The sequence below is a fragment of the Schistocerca nitens genome, chromosome 12, assembly GCF_023898315.1.
Source record: "Schistocerca nitens isolate TAMUIC-IGC-003100 chromosome 12, iqSchNite1.1, whole genome shotgun sequence".
NCBI lineage: Eukaryota > Metazoa > Arthropoda > Insecta > Orthoptera > Acrididae > Schistocerca > Schistocerca nitens.
The window spans coordinates 193,911,403-193,931,224 of NC_064625.1; the positions used below are offsets into that span (position 1 = coordinate 193,911,403).

Consider the following 19,822-nt stretch of genomic DNA (forward strand, 5'->3'; position numbering starts at 1 on the left):
TCCAGGAGTGTATGTTACTATATGGACAAGTTGAAATGTGACAAAAGACATTTTGCGAAAAATTTGTTATTACAAGATGGTGTGGTGATGAGCAGTCTGTGAGTTTGTTTGATATGATAAAAGGTTAAATGAGATCTGGGGGGGGGGGGGGGGTCAAATATACTGTATAGTGGAATATACTGAAATATTAATGAAAAAGAAAGGATACATATAATTCATTTTAGGTTCATTGACTTTAACCTGTATATAGGTTAGATGTATAGATGTATAATTTTGTGTGATTTTGTTTGTAATAGTATAGGGTAAAATGTTGATGCTTTGATGTGACCTTAATTGTAAGCTACACAAGAACATTGAGTACTGAGTTCATCCCTGTTCCTATCTAGAGAACTGCATCCAAGATCCTTACCTGACCTGGATGTGAAAAACTGTAAAACTAATAGTGGACTGTGCTATTGCAGCGTAGAGACTGCCAGAAAAATAGGGGTTGCAGACACAAGATGGACAGCACAAAAGGACTGATGATTGTGAGCTGCCAATTCCTTAAGATGTGCAATGTGAACCAGTGGCTGGAGTGACAGCTAAGAAAAGAAAACATTTTTTATATTTTTTTGTGTATATGTATTTAGCAGCCATTCATACAAATAATACTTGTAAGAGTGGCTGGGGGCGTGGTGTAACGATACAGCCTTCCCCAAAATTCATATTAAATGTCTGATACCACCCTCTTTTTATATGCAGCCAGACAATTCAGTGCTTCCTATGGCATTTTGTGTGTGTTATATATATCAGTATGTCCTATTTGATAAACTTGATACTCATTGTGAAGGTGTATGGACTGTTCTAGAAGATTGTGTGTTGTCATCATTATAAAGAGATTGTTGTCATTAACAAACTTACGTACAAGTGCTGGATTGAATGTATAATAAAGAAATTGAAGGGATAAATATTTGGCAGAAAATATTAAAATGCTGTGGAAGTGTTGGCATACGTGTCTGGCGCCTCTACTTACCGTAATTACAATCGAGTAACGAGTTAACACAAAGAACCTCATTACCTTGAGAAACGGCTTGAAAGTTATTAGCAAGCAATGCATTTTCAATTGTTATTTATTTTTATGTCTTCCTTTGCAATTAATAGTCCTTGTAATTACATTTCTAGTTAACTCTCCAATTGTTTACATCTCACAGTTTTGCAATTTCAGAACTTGAGGCTTTATTTGTAACTTTCTCATATGCAGTCGCATAAAACACAAGTTTTGTTATACTATCACATATTAGTAACCAAATCCAAACTGTAATTAATTACATAACTAAAATAATATGAGAGACATTATTGTAATTAAAGTTCAGAATGCCTTTTTATGGAAAACTAAAGATATTACTAGGAAAGATTGTTATTCAAATATTGTATTTTATACTTTATTTGGCTGTAAATTTTAATTGCAACACTGAAATTATTCAAAATTAATAATGGAATGTTTTGTGAGCAATTGTTAAAATTCTATATAAGGGAAAGCAGCGAGGCTTTGGGTCAGTCAGTCAGTTGTCGAGTTGTTGATGTCGAGTCTGCTCGAGAGTCTGTTTGTCAAAGAGATCAGCGATGTCTGTGAAGTGCTTTGTTTAAATGTGTTGAGAATGCAGTTCTGTCGTCAGTAAATAATGAGAAGTTCCAAATTTATGTTCTTTCATCAAAATGAACTCCAGGAAAAAGTTAAGTAATTTTAAGTAACGATCAAAAAGAATGTAGCACCATTACAACCTCTGCAGTCAAAGAATATACAGTTTCGTATTTCTAAAAAAATATAGAAGACTTTAGTTTTATGATTATCCTCATAGCAACCCGTATCTGGAAGTTTACTCTATGAAACTATGACACACTACCATTCATTTACAGCTACTGATTTCCATTTCCAAAGATGACATACACTGTACACCACTGAGAATGCGAACACGAAGTCACATCTCAAATGTGTTAATCCTTACGCTGTCTGATGAAACTGATTTATGTGCATTACCTTATGTTACAACAAGCTTGTTATCTAATATAACATTTGCATTGCCATATGAGGTATCTTCACGAAATGTTTTACAAAAGATGAAAAGTGAGACTACTTTCTCTGCTCCTCACTGCTTAGCTCCAGAGCTCAGCCATTAGACTAGGGTACTCTCTCATTTACTCTCGAAGGAACAAAACTCACGTTGGTGAACTTGCTGTAGGCCTTCCTGCACTCCTCTTCTGAGATGCCGTAGCTGGTGTAGACACTGATGAACTCGTCCAGGTCGATGGTTCCGTCACCTGTCGAAAGGAAAAAGCGAGTGAAAATCTCATTCTGGAAACATCCCCCCCGGCTGTGGCTAAGCCATGTCTCCGCTATATCCTTTCTTTCAGGAGTGCTAGTTCTGCAAGGTTCGCAGGAGAGCTTCTGTAAAGTTTGGAAGGTAGGAGATGAGATACTGGCAGAAGTCAAGCTGTGAGTACCGGGCGTGAGTCGTGCTTCGGTAGCTCAGATGGTAGAGCACTTGCCCGCGAAAGGCAAAGGTCCCCAGTTCGAGTCTCGGTCGGGCACACAGTTTTAATCTGCCAGGAAGTTTCATATCAGCGCACACTCCGCTGCAGAGTGAAAATCTCATTTTGGGAACATCCCCCCAGGCTGTGGCTAAGCCATGTCTCCGTTATATCCTTTCTTTCAGGAGTGCTAGTTCTGCAAGGTTCGCAGGAGAGCTTCTGTAAAGTTTGGAAGGTAGGAGACGAGATACTGGCAGAAGTAAAGCTGTGAGTACCGGGCGTGAGTCGTGCTTCGGTAGCTCAGATGGTAGAGATCTTGCCCGCAAAAGGCAAAGGTCCCCAGTTCGAGTCTCGGTCGGGCACACAGTTTTAATCTGCCAGGAAGTTTCATATCAGCGCACACTCCACTGCAGAGTGAAAATCTCATTCTGGAAACATCCCCCCAGGCTGTGGCTAAGCCATGTCTCCATTATATCCTTTCTTTCAGGAGTGCTAGTTCTGCAAGGTTCGCAGGAGAGCTTCTGTAAAGTTTGGAAGGTAGGAGATGAGATACTGGCAGAAGTCAAGCTGTGAGTATCGGACGTGAGTTATGCTTCGGTAGCTCAGATGGTAGAGCACTTGCCCACGAAAGGCAAAGGTCCCCAGTTCGAGTCTCGATCAGGCACACAGTTTTAATCTGCCAGGAAGTTTCATATCAGCGCACACTCCGCTGCAGAGTGAAAATCTCATTCTGGAAATTTCCATAAATTGTTATACCTGTACTTATATTAAGAAATTATGAAGAGGACTCCACTACCGTGTGGGTCCTTTTTCTTTCTCCCCCCCTCCTTTCCATTGTCCTGTCTCCAGCCAATGGTGAGACAAAACAGTTACACAGAGAACTGACCAAACTAGTTTATAGACTATTACTATGATGAGGTTATCACTCCCAAAAACATTTTTTAAAGCTACTGCCAACTGCTCCAGGGAAGAATCGATGTACCTCATCAAATGTTTCAAATGGTTTTGAGCACTATGGGACTTAACTGCTGTGGTCATCAGTCCCCTTGTACCTCATCTGTTTGCATCTGGTGTAATCACACGGTCAAATGTGAAATCATTTTTCAGTGTGTCTGTGCATTGTGTATCTGAGACAAGACACAGGAGCCTGCTGAGTATTTACCTTGGAGGATGTGGAAAAGTGCCTAAAAACCTCATCTGGGCTGGTCAGCATACCGTCTCCTATTGTTAATCCACAGGCAAATTCAATGTGGGGCTGGCCACTGACTCAGAAGCGGCAATTTAATGTCTGGGTGGTTCAAAATGGCTCTGAGCACTATGGGACTTAACATCTTAGGTCATCAGTCCCCTAGAACTTAGAACTACTAAAACCTAACTAACCTAAGGACATCACACACATCTGTGCCCGAGGCAGGATTCGAACCTGCGACCGTAGCAGTCGCGCGGTTCTGAACTGAAGTGCCTATAACCGCTAGCCCACCATGGCCGGCTGTCTGGGTGGGTTTTCTTACTCGTCACACATTTTATTCGTGAATAAAACCGGAAATAAAACCGGAAAAGGAATAACACATGGCCTATTGCCTTTCACTAGGTCTGTCTACCGTACATACGAAAGACTTGACGGTGGAGATGATAGATGTAGAGAAGGAAAGAATAAGTGTAGGGAACCGGGATGTGTACTGCATCAAATTTGCTAATGACATGATACTGCTTTGTATAAAACAATCTCTCTTCGTAAAACACTATCCAGAGTAAATGAAAGAATGAAAGAGTACAGTAGGAGAAATGACACAAAGAAAACTATGGTGACAAAAGTAAATGCTAAAGAAGGTATTAAAGTGAGATCTACAGAAACTCAAATCAAACAAATTGCACAATACAGATGTTTGAGGAGCATGTTAGTTGATAACTGGGCAGTGAAAAGAAACAAGATGGAGAATTGCAGTAGCAAAGCAAGCTTCCCAGAAGGAAGAAGTGCTGGTTATGCAGCAACTTAGCATTGGGGTTAAGAAAAAGCTCGGTTGAATGCTTCGAGTGCAGTGAAAGCTGCAGAGCAAAGAATGAAGAGAAAACTGAAGTGGCGGTAATTTTTAAGTCAATTAAAAGATGCCCTCTCTGGTCACTAGATAGTGATAATATCTGTGATGACAATAAAAGACAGTGAGGCCAGAGACGGGGAGTCGAGCATGCACCGATTAGGCAGTAGCCGTTTGTCGGTGTTGAGATCTGAAAGAGACCAGATGCATATAACAATTTGTGTAAGAAATGTACACACACCAAGTATTATTAATTATGTGAATGTATTATGTCTGGCCTGTGTGTGAAAATATACTCAGGACAGTTTTAAAAAGTTGTTTCAATATTTATTTATTAGTTCACAAAAGTACATCGTAGCATCGTGGGGTCCTGTGAGGACACCAGTAATAAAGGAGGGAAACACCAGTGTGACACTGCAGTGTTGAAGAGATATAAGAAATCACTTGAAGAAGGAACATAAGAACATTTTCAATTTTTATGTCTATATATTCATAATCAAATATTATTGTTCAATTTTTTCTTCATTAGCTACAGCGACCGGATAGCCGAAACCCCCATTTTATCCGATAATATAGTCCAGAATAATGTTAATAAATCATTTAACCCTTTAAATAACATTTCCCTTATCATTTCCAAATCCTTCTCCTATAATTTTGCACTAAAGCAGTCAAGATGTGGGTCTGGAGAAGAATGGAGAAAATAAAATCAGTGGATAAAAAGAACACTGAATTACTGTAAAGGGTAAAGGTGCAAAAAAACTCTCTTAAACCTGGTTAAGAAAAGGGAAACAAACAGGGTGGGACATATATTGTAAGGAAAAGCAATTCTGACAACAGCTATTGAAGGCACAAAGGACGTGTGGACAAAAATAATAAGGAGAAGAAAAATTGCTGGATGATGTGAAAAAATGGAAGTTGTCTGTAGGGATTTGCTAACTTCAGTATATTATATTTTATGTGTCTAATTGTTACAAGCAATCTTTGCCGTCACATTTGTCCACTGAGCAGTTTTCTGTGTACTCACTACTGGGTCTGCCATACCACAAGTAATTTATTCTGGCCGAGATGTTTGAGGCGAGTGCAGCATCGTCCAGTGAGAACTGAGGGTGCTGAGATGCTACATGGTTTTCAAGTTTTTTCTTCTCTGTTCCATTTGGACTGTTCTGGAGTGGAGGTGTGGTTTTGCTTCTGTGTGGTGTGGCATGCTTTCAAGCAAAACTGCATTGAATTATACTGAGAAAGATGGAGAGCCATATCTAAAAGCAGCTATAGATTTTCATTCTTGAAATTCTACACCCTTTTTTTTGTTTCTGTATTTTATGACACGGAGAGCCATATTGTTATAGTTATAGTTACTCAAGCAGGATTAATAGCTGGGAGGCATTCACAATTACGATTAATGTGGGGCAACTTCCATTCTGTTTATGTGCTGTATCGGTTCATAATCGAGTTTAGTAAGGTGGTATTTCATTCACTAAAAAGGTTTTCTAAATTGTTTAATTCACAACTGAAGAATAAGTCTATACATGATTGTGTTGTGCGTTCCATGTGATTCATATAATGTTAATCTTACTGTGCCGCATAAGAACATTTGTATTCATTGGGAAATAATTATCACAGATTAACATAAAATCTTTATTTATATTTAATTCCTTTCATCAGTTTAATCAGATAAAGTATAGTTTTTCAAGATGGCAGCATTGAGCAGCCATGAGACTTTGCCTCGCATACTAATAACGTGAGAGATATTTTTTATGTCTTCAGCTCGTTCGTTGGTTTGATACCTTTTCTTCATGACATACAAACTGGACAGCCCCTGTAATGCTTTCTATTACCTTAATAATTTGTTTTCAGATTCCAGAAGATAAGTTTGCCTCAAGAATTCAAGACCAGCAGTTGTTTGGCATATTTATGCAATGTTTGGTGGAAGCACTGTATTACCACTTACAAACTGAACCTACTACTTGCTACATGTATTGCTTAGTAGACATAATCTAGATCAGTGGTTCCCAATCTGGGGGTCATTACCCACTGAGGGATAAATTGAAATTTTCTTAGGGTAAAAAGAAAAGTGTTCAACTGTGTTTCAACCACAGAGCTACACTGTTTTAAAAGATCAGTACTATCATCACTATTTCATAACACTGTAATCCTGATTACATAAGTTACCAATACCTACCTTTTTTTCCAAATACTAGCATAAACACACGACACAATGTTCTGGAGGTCACAGCTTGTGAAATGAGTGAATAACAACATCTTCTTCACATAGTCCACCCACTAAACTTACAGTTTGTACCATACGTCACATACACTTGAACATCCCTTGAAAATGACATCTGCATGTAGTACTAGTAGTAGCAGCAGTAGTAGTAGTTTTATTTATCTGTATATTTCTTTTACAAAGATATTGGACATGACTTGAACATACAATTTAAAAACAACAGAAATAATTAATATGTACAGATATTTCCATAGTTACAGATGTGTCTAGTATGACAAGGATAGGACAGGCAGATGGCTGTGGCTTTATACTAGGAACCATCCCAGCATTTACCTGAAGTAATTTAGAGAAATCTTGGAAAACCTAATCAGCATTGATGATTACGGATTGGAGCTTCCATTGTCCCAAACACAAGGCCGGTCTGTTTAAAACAGTGCTACCTCGTTCAGTTTAACCTTAAAGTTAGTTCCTGCAATAGGCCAGATATTGCTCCAATAATCACTTCACAGAAATAAATTAATTAATTGACAGTCCAACCTGACAATAATTTTGTAATGACTGCCCTCAATGTGGATCGGTAGTCTTCCTTTCGCAGAAGGAGTTGTAGGTGAGGCAATGATGTACTGAGAATTACTTCATCGTTCTACGGAAAAAGATTGTCAGAAATATGCAGTACCAATACTCCCACTGTCTCATTATTTCACTGTTTAATGAAACACAAAAACAAATACCATTTGTCTCTCGTCATTTTAAAAACAAAACTGTTCAAAGAAAACACTTTTTCATTCTCGAGCTTAGTTACGCACTGATATTGATGGTGGCGGGTAGAGGGATAATACCTGACTACACTCAGGGGTGATATTCTAAGAAAGGTTGGGAACCACTCATCTAGATGATGCTTATGGGATCCGAGGTTATGTTAGAGGCGTTTTTGACAACAGTTTAACACACGATGGGTCCCTTGCAAGAAGACCATCCACAGGTTGTACGAAAAATTTGTACAGGAACGAAAAGTATTTGACACGAAGTGACCTCGCCGGAGAATATTGAAGCGGTACGAGTTGCTGTACAGAGAAGTCCCGGGAAATCGTGTAGAAAGGCAGCAGTGTAACTGGGAATATCCAGACGCTCCGTTCAACGCATTCTTAAAAGTGACCTCCATATGTACCCATACAAGATGACCTGTGCACAGAAGCTCACCGAAGAACACGAGCAGCAGAGACTACTGTTTGCTCAGTGGGTGGCGGATAGGGAAGAAACTCTCAGCAAGGTTTGGTTTTCAGACGAGGTGTATTTTCATTTAGACGTGGGCAGCAATTTCCAGTCACGGACTTATTGGACCCTTTTTCTTTGAAGAAACTGTGAACAGTGAGCGTTATTTGAGCGTGCTTCGCAACAGCTCCATTCCACAGCTTCTTGCTACTGCCTCGCCCTTCAACACGCAGTGGTTCGTGCAAGATGGAGCGAGACCACATACTGCAAACACTGTGTTTGAGTTTTTACACGAGCATTTCAACATGCGGATCATTTCACTCAGGTTTCCAGGTCGCTTCAATGACGGGGGAACCTAAAGGAAAAATTTTTCCCGAAACGTCCACGTGATTTAATGGAGCTCAGAAGACTTATTCTTCAAGCTCGCAGTGAAATTACGGAAGACATGTGCCGTAGGGTAATCACTAACTTCAGTGATCGTTAGCAGGAAGTTAGGAAATGAAATGGTGGACATATTGAGCATGTGCAGTTAGAACAAATCTCCAGGGACAGCTCTTCATCGTAGTACATGTTCCTTTCAGATTGTATTGACAATAAAGTTTATATTCAAAAACAAAATGGTAACACATTTCGTGCGGCACCCTGTATTTTAATGAGGGCTATTGTATGTGGAACTTGTGACCACAGTCACAAACAACACACGTTTGCGAACACCATACATACGGTCGATGCTGCCGACAAAAGAACAGGGATTTTGTTTCTCTGGGTTGCTTAACAAATACAATTTCTTTATTTAAGGAATAACGCTATCAATGTCCACTGAGCCTTTGATTTGTCTGGTATAAACTGCCTTAGTGAAAATAAAGTCATCCGCTAACTTACAGTTTATTACCGAGTATTGCTAATTGTACTAATACCGCAGGATACTGTGCATTAAAAGACATTTATTTTATTGCAATTGCAGTAATCAATGATTGTGTGTGGATTGTGGGAATGAATGGAGTTTCTGTACATTACTCTAAAGTAAAACATTTTGGGGATGTAATTCGAATTATTTAGGTGTGCTTCGACGAATAATAGTAAACTAGAAGAGTAAACTGTGCGGGAAATTAGAGGAAAATGCACTGTCAGCCTTACTGTGAATAACTGTGGAATATAAGTGAGTCCTGGAGTGTTGCAATAGCAATAATCAATGACTGTATGGGCTTTGTGGGAATGAATGGAGTTTCTGTACATTATTCTGAAGCAGAACATTTTAAGGATGTTTCAACGAATAATAGTAAACTAGAAGAATAAACTGTGTGGGACATTAAAGAAGAATGCATTGTCAGCTTTAATTATGAATAACTGTGGAATATAAGTGAATCTGGGAGCGTAAAAGAATTTTGTTAGTGGGTTTATTAGTTTTTTTATCTTTTTTTTTGTTATTTATTTACAACATGCTCCATTACAATATTTGTAATACTACATGTATGTAATTGTGTGTGTGTGTGTGTGTGTGTGTGTGTGTGTGTAGCATAATGTTCAAATTGTATGATGATGATGATGATGATGATGATGAGAGAAGGGAGAGGGTGAAAGCCGCTGCCAGCACACAGCCTACCCCTCGCAAATAGCACCGAGGGGGCTGGTAGGCTTAATGTTCCCATCCAACAGAGATCACTGTCAACAGCACCACTTGATGAGAAACTGCAGAAAGGTTTTATATTTAAACCAGGACATTGGTGCAAAGTCTGGTGACCTGGAGCTTCACACTACCACCTCTCCTCCCCTTACCAGCCAAATAATGGCAGTGAAATTCTTTTCCACCACCAAGATTCAAACTGTCTTACCCCCAGGTCGAGCGCTACCACACGAGCGCGCCTCGGTGATCTCGACCGCAGAGGTGGGTCTACTAGTTTTGGTTAATGCTGTGGAACAGTTTTCATTTGTAACTCGTATCTTAAGCATAGGCCAGTTTATAAACTACCATTTACTGGAAATGTTAGAAGTGAAATGGGAGAAGGTAGAACTTTCAGAAGAGTTTCTTGAATCTGTCGGAGAGTCAGCATTTTCTCATTTAAGCTCAGGTGCCTACTGACAATTACTTTATTTGCAAATACATATTTAGGGGATGCAAGGATAGAAAGTAACTGGTGTGAGATTTTGATGGTGTGAATTAACATACTTTCCCTTACACACTAGGTGATGAAAAGTATCGGGACACCTGGCTGCAAATGACTTACAAGTTCGCGGTTCCTTCCATCGGTAATGCTGGAATTCAGTACAGTGTTGGCAGACTCTTAGCCTCGATGACGTTTGTATTTCTTTTTGCCTGCTTCATTTACTGCATTTTTATATTTTCTCCTTTCATCAATTAAATTCAGTATCTCTTCTGTTACTCAAGGATTTCTACTGCCCTCATCTTTTTACCTACTTGATCCTTTGCTGTCTTTACTATTTCATCCCTCAAAGCTACCCATTCTTCTTCTACTGTATTTCTTTCCCCCATTCTTGTCAATTGTTCCCTAATGCTCTCCCTCAAACTCTCTACAACCTCTGGTTCTGTCAGTTTATCCAGATCCCATCTCCTCAAATTCCCACCTTTTTGCACTTTCTTCAGTTTTAATCTACAGTTCACAACCAATAGATTGTGGTCAGTCCACATCTGCCCCTGGAAATGTCTTAAAATTTAAAACCTGGTTCCTAAATCTCTGTCTTGCCATTATATAATCTATCTGATACCTTCTAGTATCTCCAGGCCTCTTCCATGTATATAATGTTCTATCAGGATTCTTGAACCAAGTGTTAGCTATGATTAAGTTATGCTCTGTGCAAAATTCTACCAGGTGGCTTCCTCTTTCATTCCTCACCCCCATTCCATTTTCACCTGCTACTTTTCCTTCTCTTCCTTTTCCTACTGTCGAATTCAACTCACCGATGACTATTAAATTTTTGTCTTGCTTGACTATCTGGATAATTTATTTTATCTCACCATACATTTCATCAATCTCTTTGACATCTGCGGAGCTAGTTGGCATATAAACTTGTACTACTGTGATAGGCGTGGGCTTTGTACCTATCTTGGCCACAATAATGCATTCACTATGCATAGCTTACCTGCATTCCTAAGTTTTTATTCATTATTAAAACTACTCCTGCATTACCCCTATTTGATTTTGTATTTATAATCCTGTATTCACCTGACCAGAAGTCTAGCTCCTCCTGCCACCGAACTTCACTAATTCCCACTATATCTAACTGGAACCTACCCATTTCGCTTTTTAAATTTTGTAACCTAGCTGCCAGATTAAGGGATTTGACATTCCACGCTCCGACCAGTAGGACACTAGTTTTCTTTCTCCTGATAACAATGTCCTCCTGAGTAGTCCCCGCCCAGAGATCCGAATCGGGGACTATTTTACCTCCAGAATATTTTACCCAAGAGGACGCCATCATCGTTTAACCATACAGTAAAGCTGCATGTCCTCGGGAAAAATTAAGCCTGTAGTTTCCCCTTGCTTTCAGCCATTCGCAGTACCAGCACAACAAGGCCGCTTTGGTTAGTGTTACAAGGCCAGATCAGTCAATCATCCAGACTGTTGCCCCTGCAACTACTGAAAAGGCTGCTGCCCCTCTTCAGGAACCACACGTTTTCTGGCCTCTCAACAGATATCCCTCCGTTGTGGTTGCACCTACGGTACGGCTATCTGTATCGCTGAGACACGGAAGCCTCCCAACCAATGGCAAGATCCATGCTTAATGGGGGGGGGGGGGGGGGTTTAAGCAGTGATATTTATTGCTCTGTGTAAGTGTAAGCGATGTGTATGTATGGTCTGACAATGCAGTCAAGGTTTGAAATTTTCTTTTTCTGAGTGAATAGTTGTTCAGCTGTTCAGACGAATTGATGTTTCTATTCCTGTGTATTTCTAAGCGAATTTTGGCTTTATAGCTGAGTGTTTCTTGTGTGCCACGTGAATGTGATGCGAAGCATATTTGGCCGACTCATCATTAACGGACTGATATGAAGATGATTGTGAATATGATGTGAAGGGAGACCAATGATTAATGAGAGTGATTTGGCCATAAAGGGGTTGAGATTGCTGGAATAATAAAGGCGAACTGGAATCACTTGGAATCATATGTAGATGAACGTAAAATATTATTAGAGGGAGATCGGTGAAAAGCACATTGCGATCTGAGCGAACAAGGACGAGATATTTGAATTTAGCTTAACGGTCTGGATTCACAAAAGCCAGTGTCAGCTGTGGACAGCCATTGTCACAGTGAAGTGTGCAGGTGATCACAAAAAGGGAAGGCTACAGCTTCTCAAGTTTGAAGGTTTGCGTCGGAATACTGACAGTGACAGAAATAAAAATACTGTGTACGTTGCAGAGGCACAAATGCCTCAGCTACAGCTCGGTGGGAGGGTCAAAGGGAGCACAGAAGAGATGACGAAAAATAGCGCACGAAAAAGTTACCGATTGTCGTAGTCACGAGGTAGGACAAATTCTATTGTGAATCATTCTGGGAGTATCTCTGCTGGAGCCACTGATTGAGATATTATAATATTGAAAGCATTTATAATCCTAAAGTAGATTATGTGATGTCGCTGAAGTCCAGGAGAGAACGTGGATGGAGTTGGGGGAGCACAGGCTACGTCCAATGTCAGCTCTGCTCGTACGGTATAATAAGTTTTATTTTTGCTCGTCCTGATTTTATAGTCCTAACCGACTGTACAGTTGTGCAGGAAGTCAATTTGATTGGTTTTGACAAAGTATAATTTGTATTTGTGACAGTCTAAACAGATTAATACAGTGGTGGGTAAAGAAAAAGCTTATGCAAGGTGAGACACCACCACTGGAACTGATGCCAGTACGCAGGACGGTTGTCCGTTCCCACGTTCCCTGTCGCGGTGCTGTAATTTTATTGTCACTGATGACCACTCGGTTGTAACGGTGGTTTACATTATTTTTGTGACTTCGAGAATATCGGGCTATTAACTGTCGGCGTGTCCTAAACTACCCTGGCACTGTGGTTGGAAGTCCCACAAGGGCAGCAGGAAGCACAAATTGGACACTGCACACCGTAACAGAGCTGTGACGACTCTGAACGGTAAATTCGTACGCGAGTGACTTTTTCTTTCGTATCGGTAATCTCTTGTTGAAAGAGAGAATTTGTAGCCACGTGAGCTACACGAATCCCAATAAAGGCACTCGTGACCTTGTACAATGGCTGTAACGACTGTACACGTGCAGGACGCTGAGCCTCGACACTACATTAAGATTTTACCAGATTTATGTGTTATTCATTCACAGGTGTACCAACCTCTTCCAGACTGTTATTATCTTAGAATAATTCACTATCAAAATTTGTTCAGTGAAGTTCAACATACTAGTAGCTGCACTGCAGGTAAGATCAGGTAAATGTAAGAGGCCAAGGATATGCTGGTGTACTTTGAAGATGTGGAATGAACAGGTAGGTCTGTTAGCCAGTTGAGTTATGCAGTGCTTCCTGATACAGACAGTTGTTTATGGTATGTTTTTGGTTAGAGTACGGACATCAGTTATTATCTCTCAGTGGAAAACAATGAGTTTTGTTTCAATTGGCACCAAGAAGTACAAATCAAATTAATGTGAGACACGAGAGGCAGGAACGGAGAATGTTTCGAGGGTACGGGTCGGGTGGTGAACTGTTAGAAATTGGGTCAGGGAGTAGATCGTGAATTAGGGTCTGTCCATTACAGGTTGATTATGTGTGACAACTGGAAATGTCTCCAGACTGTGGTGGTCAAAGAATAGTATCTGAGGTAAATGATGTGACTTTCTTGTTTGCGGTTTTGCCGAATATTGTAAATATGAGGTCACTCGAAGTTAATTTTTGTGTATTTATGAATTCCCTCTAAGGAGAGGTTTATGTGATGTCATAGTCTTTGCACCGATTTGGGAATTAACAAGAATATTTGAGGTTTGTTAGTTTTCCACTAAATGGAGGTTGTCTCGTTCTGGGTCTCAGTTGAAATTGGGCAGTGCTTTTATTTGCAGAACCACCACCACGTGCCACTGTAAGACTGTGCACCACGTTGGGCACTGTTCTCTGGAGTTAAACGGAGACGAAGCACTGGCCTGAGGAACATCATATTGCTGCAGTACAGGAGTGTATAAAGACACAGTCTATCACAGTTGCACGACTAAACTTTTGAGGTAGGTTCGATTGACGTGATGCTCTTAGTCACAATATTCCACTGCTACAGGTATCTAAATAATGTTAAGATGGAACTCTGAAGGGCAGTACGGCTGTAGGACTTCCTCATTTGGCACACTGGAAATTTTAACCACGTAGTGGCTGCGATCTCGTGTAGTTCTCGACCTTTGGCTCAATGGCGAGCTTTCGCACCCGGGTTGGCAGATATCGGCATTCTCCGTATTCTGCACCAAGTTCTCCACTACCGCGTGTACGAGATCTGTGCTGTCAATAAACTCACTGAAAGTGACAGCACGATGACACTTCAGTTTTACAAAGAATTCCTGAGGCTTCTGCAAGTTGGAGAGAACACTGCGAAATTTCTGGATACGTACACAGACAGAACTGTCGGCACTGCGCTGCACGTACCCTACGCGAATTGCTCGAGTGTCCTGTGCCTAGTGCAAAAGTGACAGTTTGCCGTGCCGTTTCCTCCGAGTGATATATTGTTCTGTATTTTTTTGAGACTGAGGGCCATACTGTAAAAGTAAATTCCGAACACTTGACACCCGTATTGCAAACATTTCTGCATCGTGAAGTCAACCCCTATTGCCACATACAGTGCCAGCACGATGGAACAACAACCTGTACTCTCTGTTGGAGTCCCAAATGAAATGTTTCCGGGCAGAGCCATTTCTCATTTTGTTCACTGGATTTGACAACATCAGTTTATTTTTTGTAGGGCTAACTTAAAAAGACAGTTTATGACCAATACCCAACCATTATCACGTTCTGGCACGCTGTGTTATGTCTCCCGTATAGATTACTTGTATTATTCAGCACGGTGCAAACTTACCGATGCAAGAAATAGTGAAATACACTAATGCTCCATAAAAAGATAATGTGCCTTTATCACAAAGTGAATATTTACAGTTTTCCCTGAATTATTGTTTTACTGTCAGGTGTTTGGGTAGCACCCTGTACTTAGATCTGTTCTTGAGAGTATGAAGTATTTGCTGGTGTCAGCGGCACTGAGACCTAGTCACGGATTGAGGACAAATTTCGTTATTCCGGTACCCGAATAGAACACGACCGAGCTGCAATCTGTTGAAGGATTTCACTGGTGTCAGGTGTGAGCCAGCCCAGTATTTATGTAAAAGGGGAATCCAGTGAGATACTATTGATCATATTAGGATGAAATAAGCCTCTTTTATCATTCAAACTACAACTGCAAATAGCAAAGCACATTTTATAGTGTAATTCCCTCTAAATCACCCGATTTATTTTTGCTACATTCCACAACACTCATTTTACCTTTGTCGACGTTCGTCTTATAATCTTTCTTCGAGACATGTTTCATTCCATTCAACTGCTCTTCTAAGGTGTCTTGCCCTCTATGGCGGAAGTACAATGTTGTCTGCCTGCCCTTTAATTCTTTTCTAAATTTCTCCTAGGTTTCCTTCAGACCCAATAGCATGTGGGATGGGCTATACTCCTGCCTCACTCCATTCTCAACCACTCCTTCTCTCTCACGTTCTTTGTCTCGTATAATTGCAGTCTGGCTGTTGTAGGTGACATTTTGCTTTCTGCAATAACAGATGTGAGGTACCATCATATACTTCCCACTAATATGCAGAACTCACTTCGGGTAGAGCGACGGTTTTAACCTCACATATTTCTGCGCACTTTCGGAACAGAAAGCAAAGTAATATAGCAATGTTGCATACGACAAAATTAATGATGTCACTCATTCTCTGATTGGTTGTTGCCATGGCAAATCTCCTGTAAACAAATTTCTGTCACTCACTTTGTTATGCTGATGTACGTGTTATGCACAGAGTGAGCACGAACCTTTCCCTGTTCACAAAAATTTATTTCTAAGGAACTATGCTAGGTACAGATATGTCATTTCTTGAAAATGGTAGCTTAACTCGTGACATTATATGTATGTTATGTTCTGGACACGAGTAAATAAATAAATAAACTCGTGACAATTCTATGGATTCACTTCTACATTTTCTCTGACAGCGTCTGACTTATTTTCTCTCTCTCTCCCTCTCTCTCTCTCTCGCTACAGGCAGCCTAATTCAGGAGCACTGTTGTCTACGCAAGAGAAAGGGCAACGTGTTTTGCATTTTCATAAAACACTTCTATTACAGTTCAGTGACAGTTTCTAAGTGCCTACGGTCCAGATCCTCTAGATGTGAAGACCATCAAAGAATGGTACAAAAAGTTTGAAGAGACTGGCAGGAGCGAGGAGCAGCAGACGTCGACACCGCGCGCACAGCTTTTCGACACACTCTCCGCATATCCGTGCATCGTGTTTCCAAAGAAACAGACACGTGTAACTCGGAGCACTGCGGTGAAGATTTTACACAAAAGGCTGAATTTTCTTGGACACAAAATGGAAATCCTGCAACCTTTGCAGACAGGTGATAAGCCCAGATGTACCGAGTTCGCTAGGAATGTGCTGGAACAATTTAATCTTGCCAATAACTACCTTGTCCAATGTAGTGACTTTTCACATTTCCAGGAAAGTAAGCAATCGTGATGCCTGGATTTGGAGATGGGAGAGCCCAAAAGTGAATGTGTAGCGTGGCTTAATGCACAACACAATTACTGGGCCATTCTTTTTCATTGAACCTACTATTAAGGTAACAGTTTATCTGGATGTTCTGGAACTTTACATTGCATGTGAGTTAAAGGAATTTCGGTCACGACTAGTGTTTCAAAAAGGAGGCGCACTGCCTCACGGGGTGTGGCTCGTTCACCTCGAGTCAATCCATTCTGGTCAGGTGGATCGGTAGAGATGGTCCGACAGCATAGCCGTGTTCACCAGACATAACCCCTCGAGACTTTTTTGGTTGGGTTATTTTAAGGATAAAGCATCAGTTCATTAGTACCTACTCTTATGGCACAAATACGAGACGTTCGCAGAGGCAGTGACAGAACATAAGCAGGAAAACGTGGAGAGAAACTGAGTCTCAGTGTAAGTACTGCAGGCAACTAACAGAGCAAATGCACAAGTGTTTCCATAAAAAAGCTTTGAGAGTTAAGCTAAAATTTGCAACAAACTCCATACTTCCGTAGATATTTTTATCAGGGAAAGACTTTATGCTCATCCTGTATTACTAATTACTGGTAGCACGATTACAAATGTAAACAAAAAGGCTATTCTGGAGGAAGCTTCTCTTTACAGGTACTGGTGCTTTAGATCACACCATTCTGAATGCTATGCCGGCACGGGTGACGACGCACTGTACTGTACCTGAGGAATCGACGTGCTGGAACATGAAGTCCCTGTAGCGGCTCTGCCACTCCAACACAGAGTCGGCGCTCTTGGCGAAGTCTTCCCACATCTGCACCCACTCCGTCTCGCTCACCTGTGTACACCGGATAGTCGTTAGGTTACTTGTAAACAAAAAGGAAAAGATTAGGTTTTTTTATTTTGCAGTTCATTAGAAAAGTTGGGTGCCACACATTTCTATTTCCAGGAGGTAGAACTAGTCACATTTCCAGATGATACGAGCATTGTAAGGAAGTGCTGTACGAGATGTGCTGCACATTCGTGTTCACACACGCATCAGAGACCTGTAAAATGCCGAGAAGATATGAGAGTAGAATTAAAGCTACTGAAAGGAAATTCATAAGAAGTGTATTAGGGAAAACAAGGTGAGACAGAGTGAAAAATGTAGATGTTACAAAGGTAATTTTAATAGAAGAGTTGAATGATAAGACTGAGGAGAGTACAATGGTTACAATAGGTTGTGCGTATAAAGAGAATGGAAGATGAAGAAAAAAAGTCCAAGTTTGAGGGCAAGCGAGCAAGAGGGAGACCAGTTTGAAACAAAGGGATCTGAACCAGAACAAAACAGTTACACTGAATGATAGAATTAAGAAGAGTAGGTTACAATGGTTTGGACACGTAAAGAGAACGGAAGACGGAAAGACGAAGGCAACAAGAATTGTTGTGAAGCTGAGCAAAGATACTTCTTCTTCTGTAGTGGTCAATCCAAGGATTGGTTTGCAGCAGCTACAATGGCAGCTTGTCTCCATTCTGTGCGTCTTTCAGCTTTTCTCTTCATTTCTTTATAGGTGTTACATCCCACATCTTTCACGATTTGACCCATGTACCTCAGTCGTGGTCTTCCTCTCGGTCTTTTTCCCTCGACATATCCCTCTATGATAGTGTTCAGGAGCCCTTTATGTCTTAATAGATGGCCTGTAAATTGCACTCTTCTTTTAACAATGAAACTCCAGAAACTTCTCTTCTCACCTGCTCTTTCCAGAACCATTTCGTTTGTGACCTTGTCGATACATTTTATTTTGCGCATGCGTCTATAGCACCACATTTCAAAAGAATTTAGCTTCCGGTCTTCCTCTGTCCCGAGAGTCCACGTTTCACATCCATAGCATGCCACACTCCACACATATGATTTCACAAATCTTTTCCCGATTTCGAGGCTGATGCTCTTAGATGTTAATATGTTTTTCTTCTTGTTAAAAGCAGCCTTTCCTTGAGCTATTCTGCTTCTCACTTCTGCCTTCCTCCTTCCATCCCTGGTAATATTACTGCCCAGATAAGTAAATTTATCAGCTTGTTCAAGCAGTTCATTGCCTACATGAACTTGGACTTTCACTTGATCTTCTTTGTGGCATGCCATTACTTTTGTTTTTGCTTTATTAATTCTCATATTATATTCTTCACCCATAACTTTATCCATTCTATTCAGTAGGACTACAAGATCTTCTTCACTTTCAGCCAGGACAGCTATATCATCGGCGTATCTTATCGTATCTGTTTGTTGGCCATGAGTTACTACACCTGTCTGTGAATTTTCCCTTAGTTTTTTTCAGCGCCTCTTCAGTGTATAGGTTAAAGAGAACAGGGGATAGTGCACAACCTTGTCGGACACCTTTCCGTATCTGCACCTCTTCTCGTTTTGTCAGTCCACGGATAACTGCTGTCTCGTTTTTGTACAGGTTCCAAAGCAAAGATACATCAACAGGAAAAATAGTACATAATGTCTTCGGGAAAGTTACTGGCTGATTTTGCTCGGGAGGCCTAGCTTTAGACTTCTCACAGAAAGAGAGAGAGGGAGGGAAGGGCTCATCCAGTTTTGTACAGGCAAAAATATCCCCTTCCTATTAGACCTGCTAAAATGTTTAGGTTTTGCTACTTTTGCCAAAAGAATATTTGTTAAGTTTGGGGAGATGGAATCTAGTTAACATATTCTGCATGTTTTCATTTACTGAAGTCTCATGGCATAATGTTCTGGGGTAACTTGTCACTTAGAAAAATACTGTTCGTTATAAAAAAGAAAGTAATTACGATTACGTCTATACATACATATTGCAATCATGTCTTTAAGTAACTGGAAATACTAACCACAGCTTCACATAAGATTTGAAATTTGTTACAAACACTCCATCTGATTCAAATAAATGTAAGGCCATTTTCATTGCGCCATACGGGTTTCACCACTACTTTTTACTTGTGGAGCATCTTCAGTGGCAATTTGTGAACTTACTAATGCACATATGCCGCACTGCAGTTGTACTCAGATACTTCGTGCATCCGAGATGTCCGATTTTTGGCATTTTATGAAGAGAGTTCAACTTAATATCTCAGTTCCACTGTTCACTGCATTTTGGTTTCATTTTGTTACTGCACGTTTAC

The 19,822-nt window shown here is 40.5% G+C and overlaps 1 protein-coding gene across 1 annotated transcript in view; it reads right to left on the minus strand.

Annotated features, from left to right (window-relative positions):
- Positions 1–19,822, minus strand: part of LOC126214861 (calexcitin-2-like) — a 425,189-nt gene that overhangs the window by 24,258 nt on the left and 381,109 nt on the right. Inside the window, exons 5-6 of the mRNA XM_049941498.1 lie at positions 17,411–17,525; positions 2,201–2,298 (exon numbers count right to left, since the gene is read on the minus strand). Coding sequence (XP_049797455.1) covers positions 2,201–2,298; positions 17,411–17,525 — 213 coding nt within the window. The remainder of the gene's footprint in view (positions 1–2,200; positions 2,299–17,410; positions 17,526–19,822) is intronic.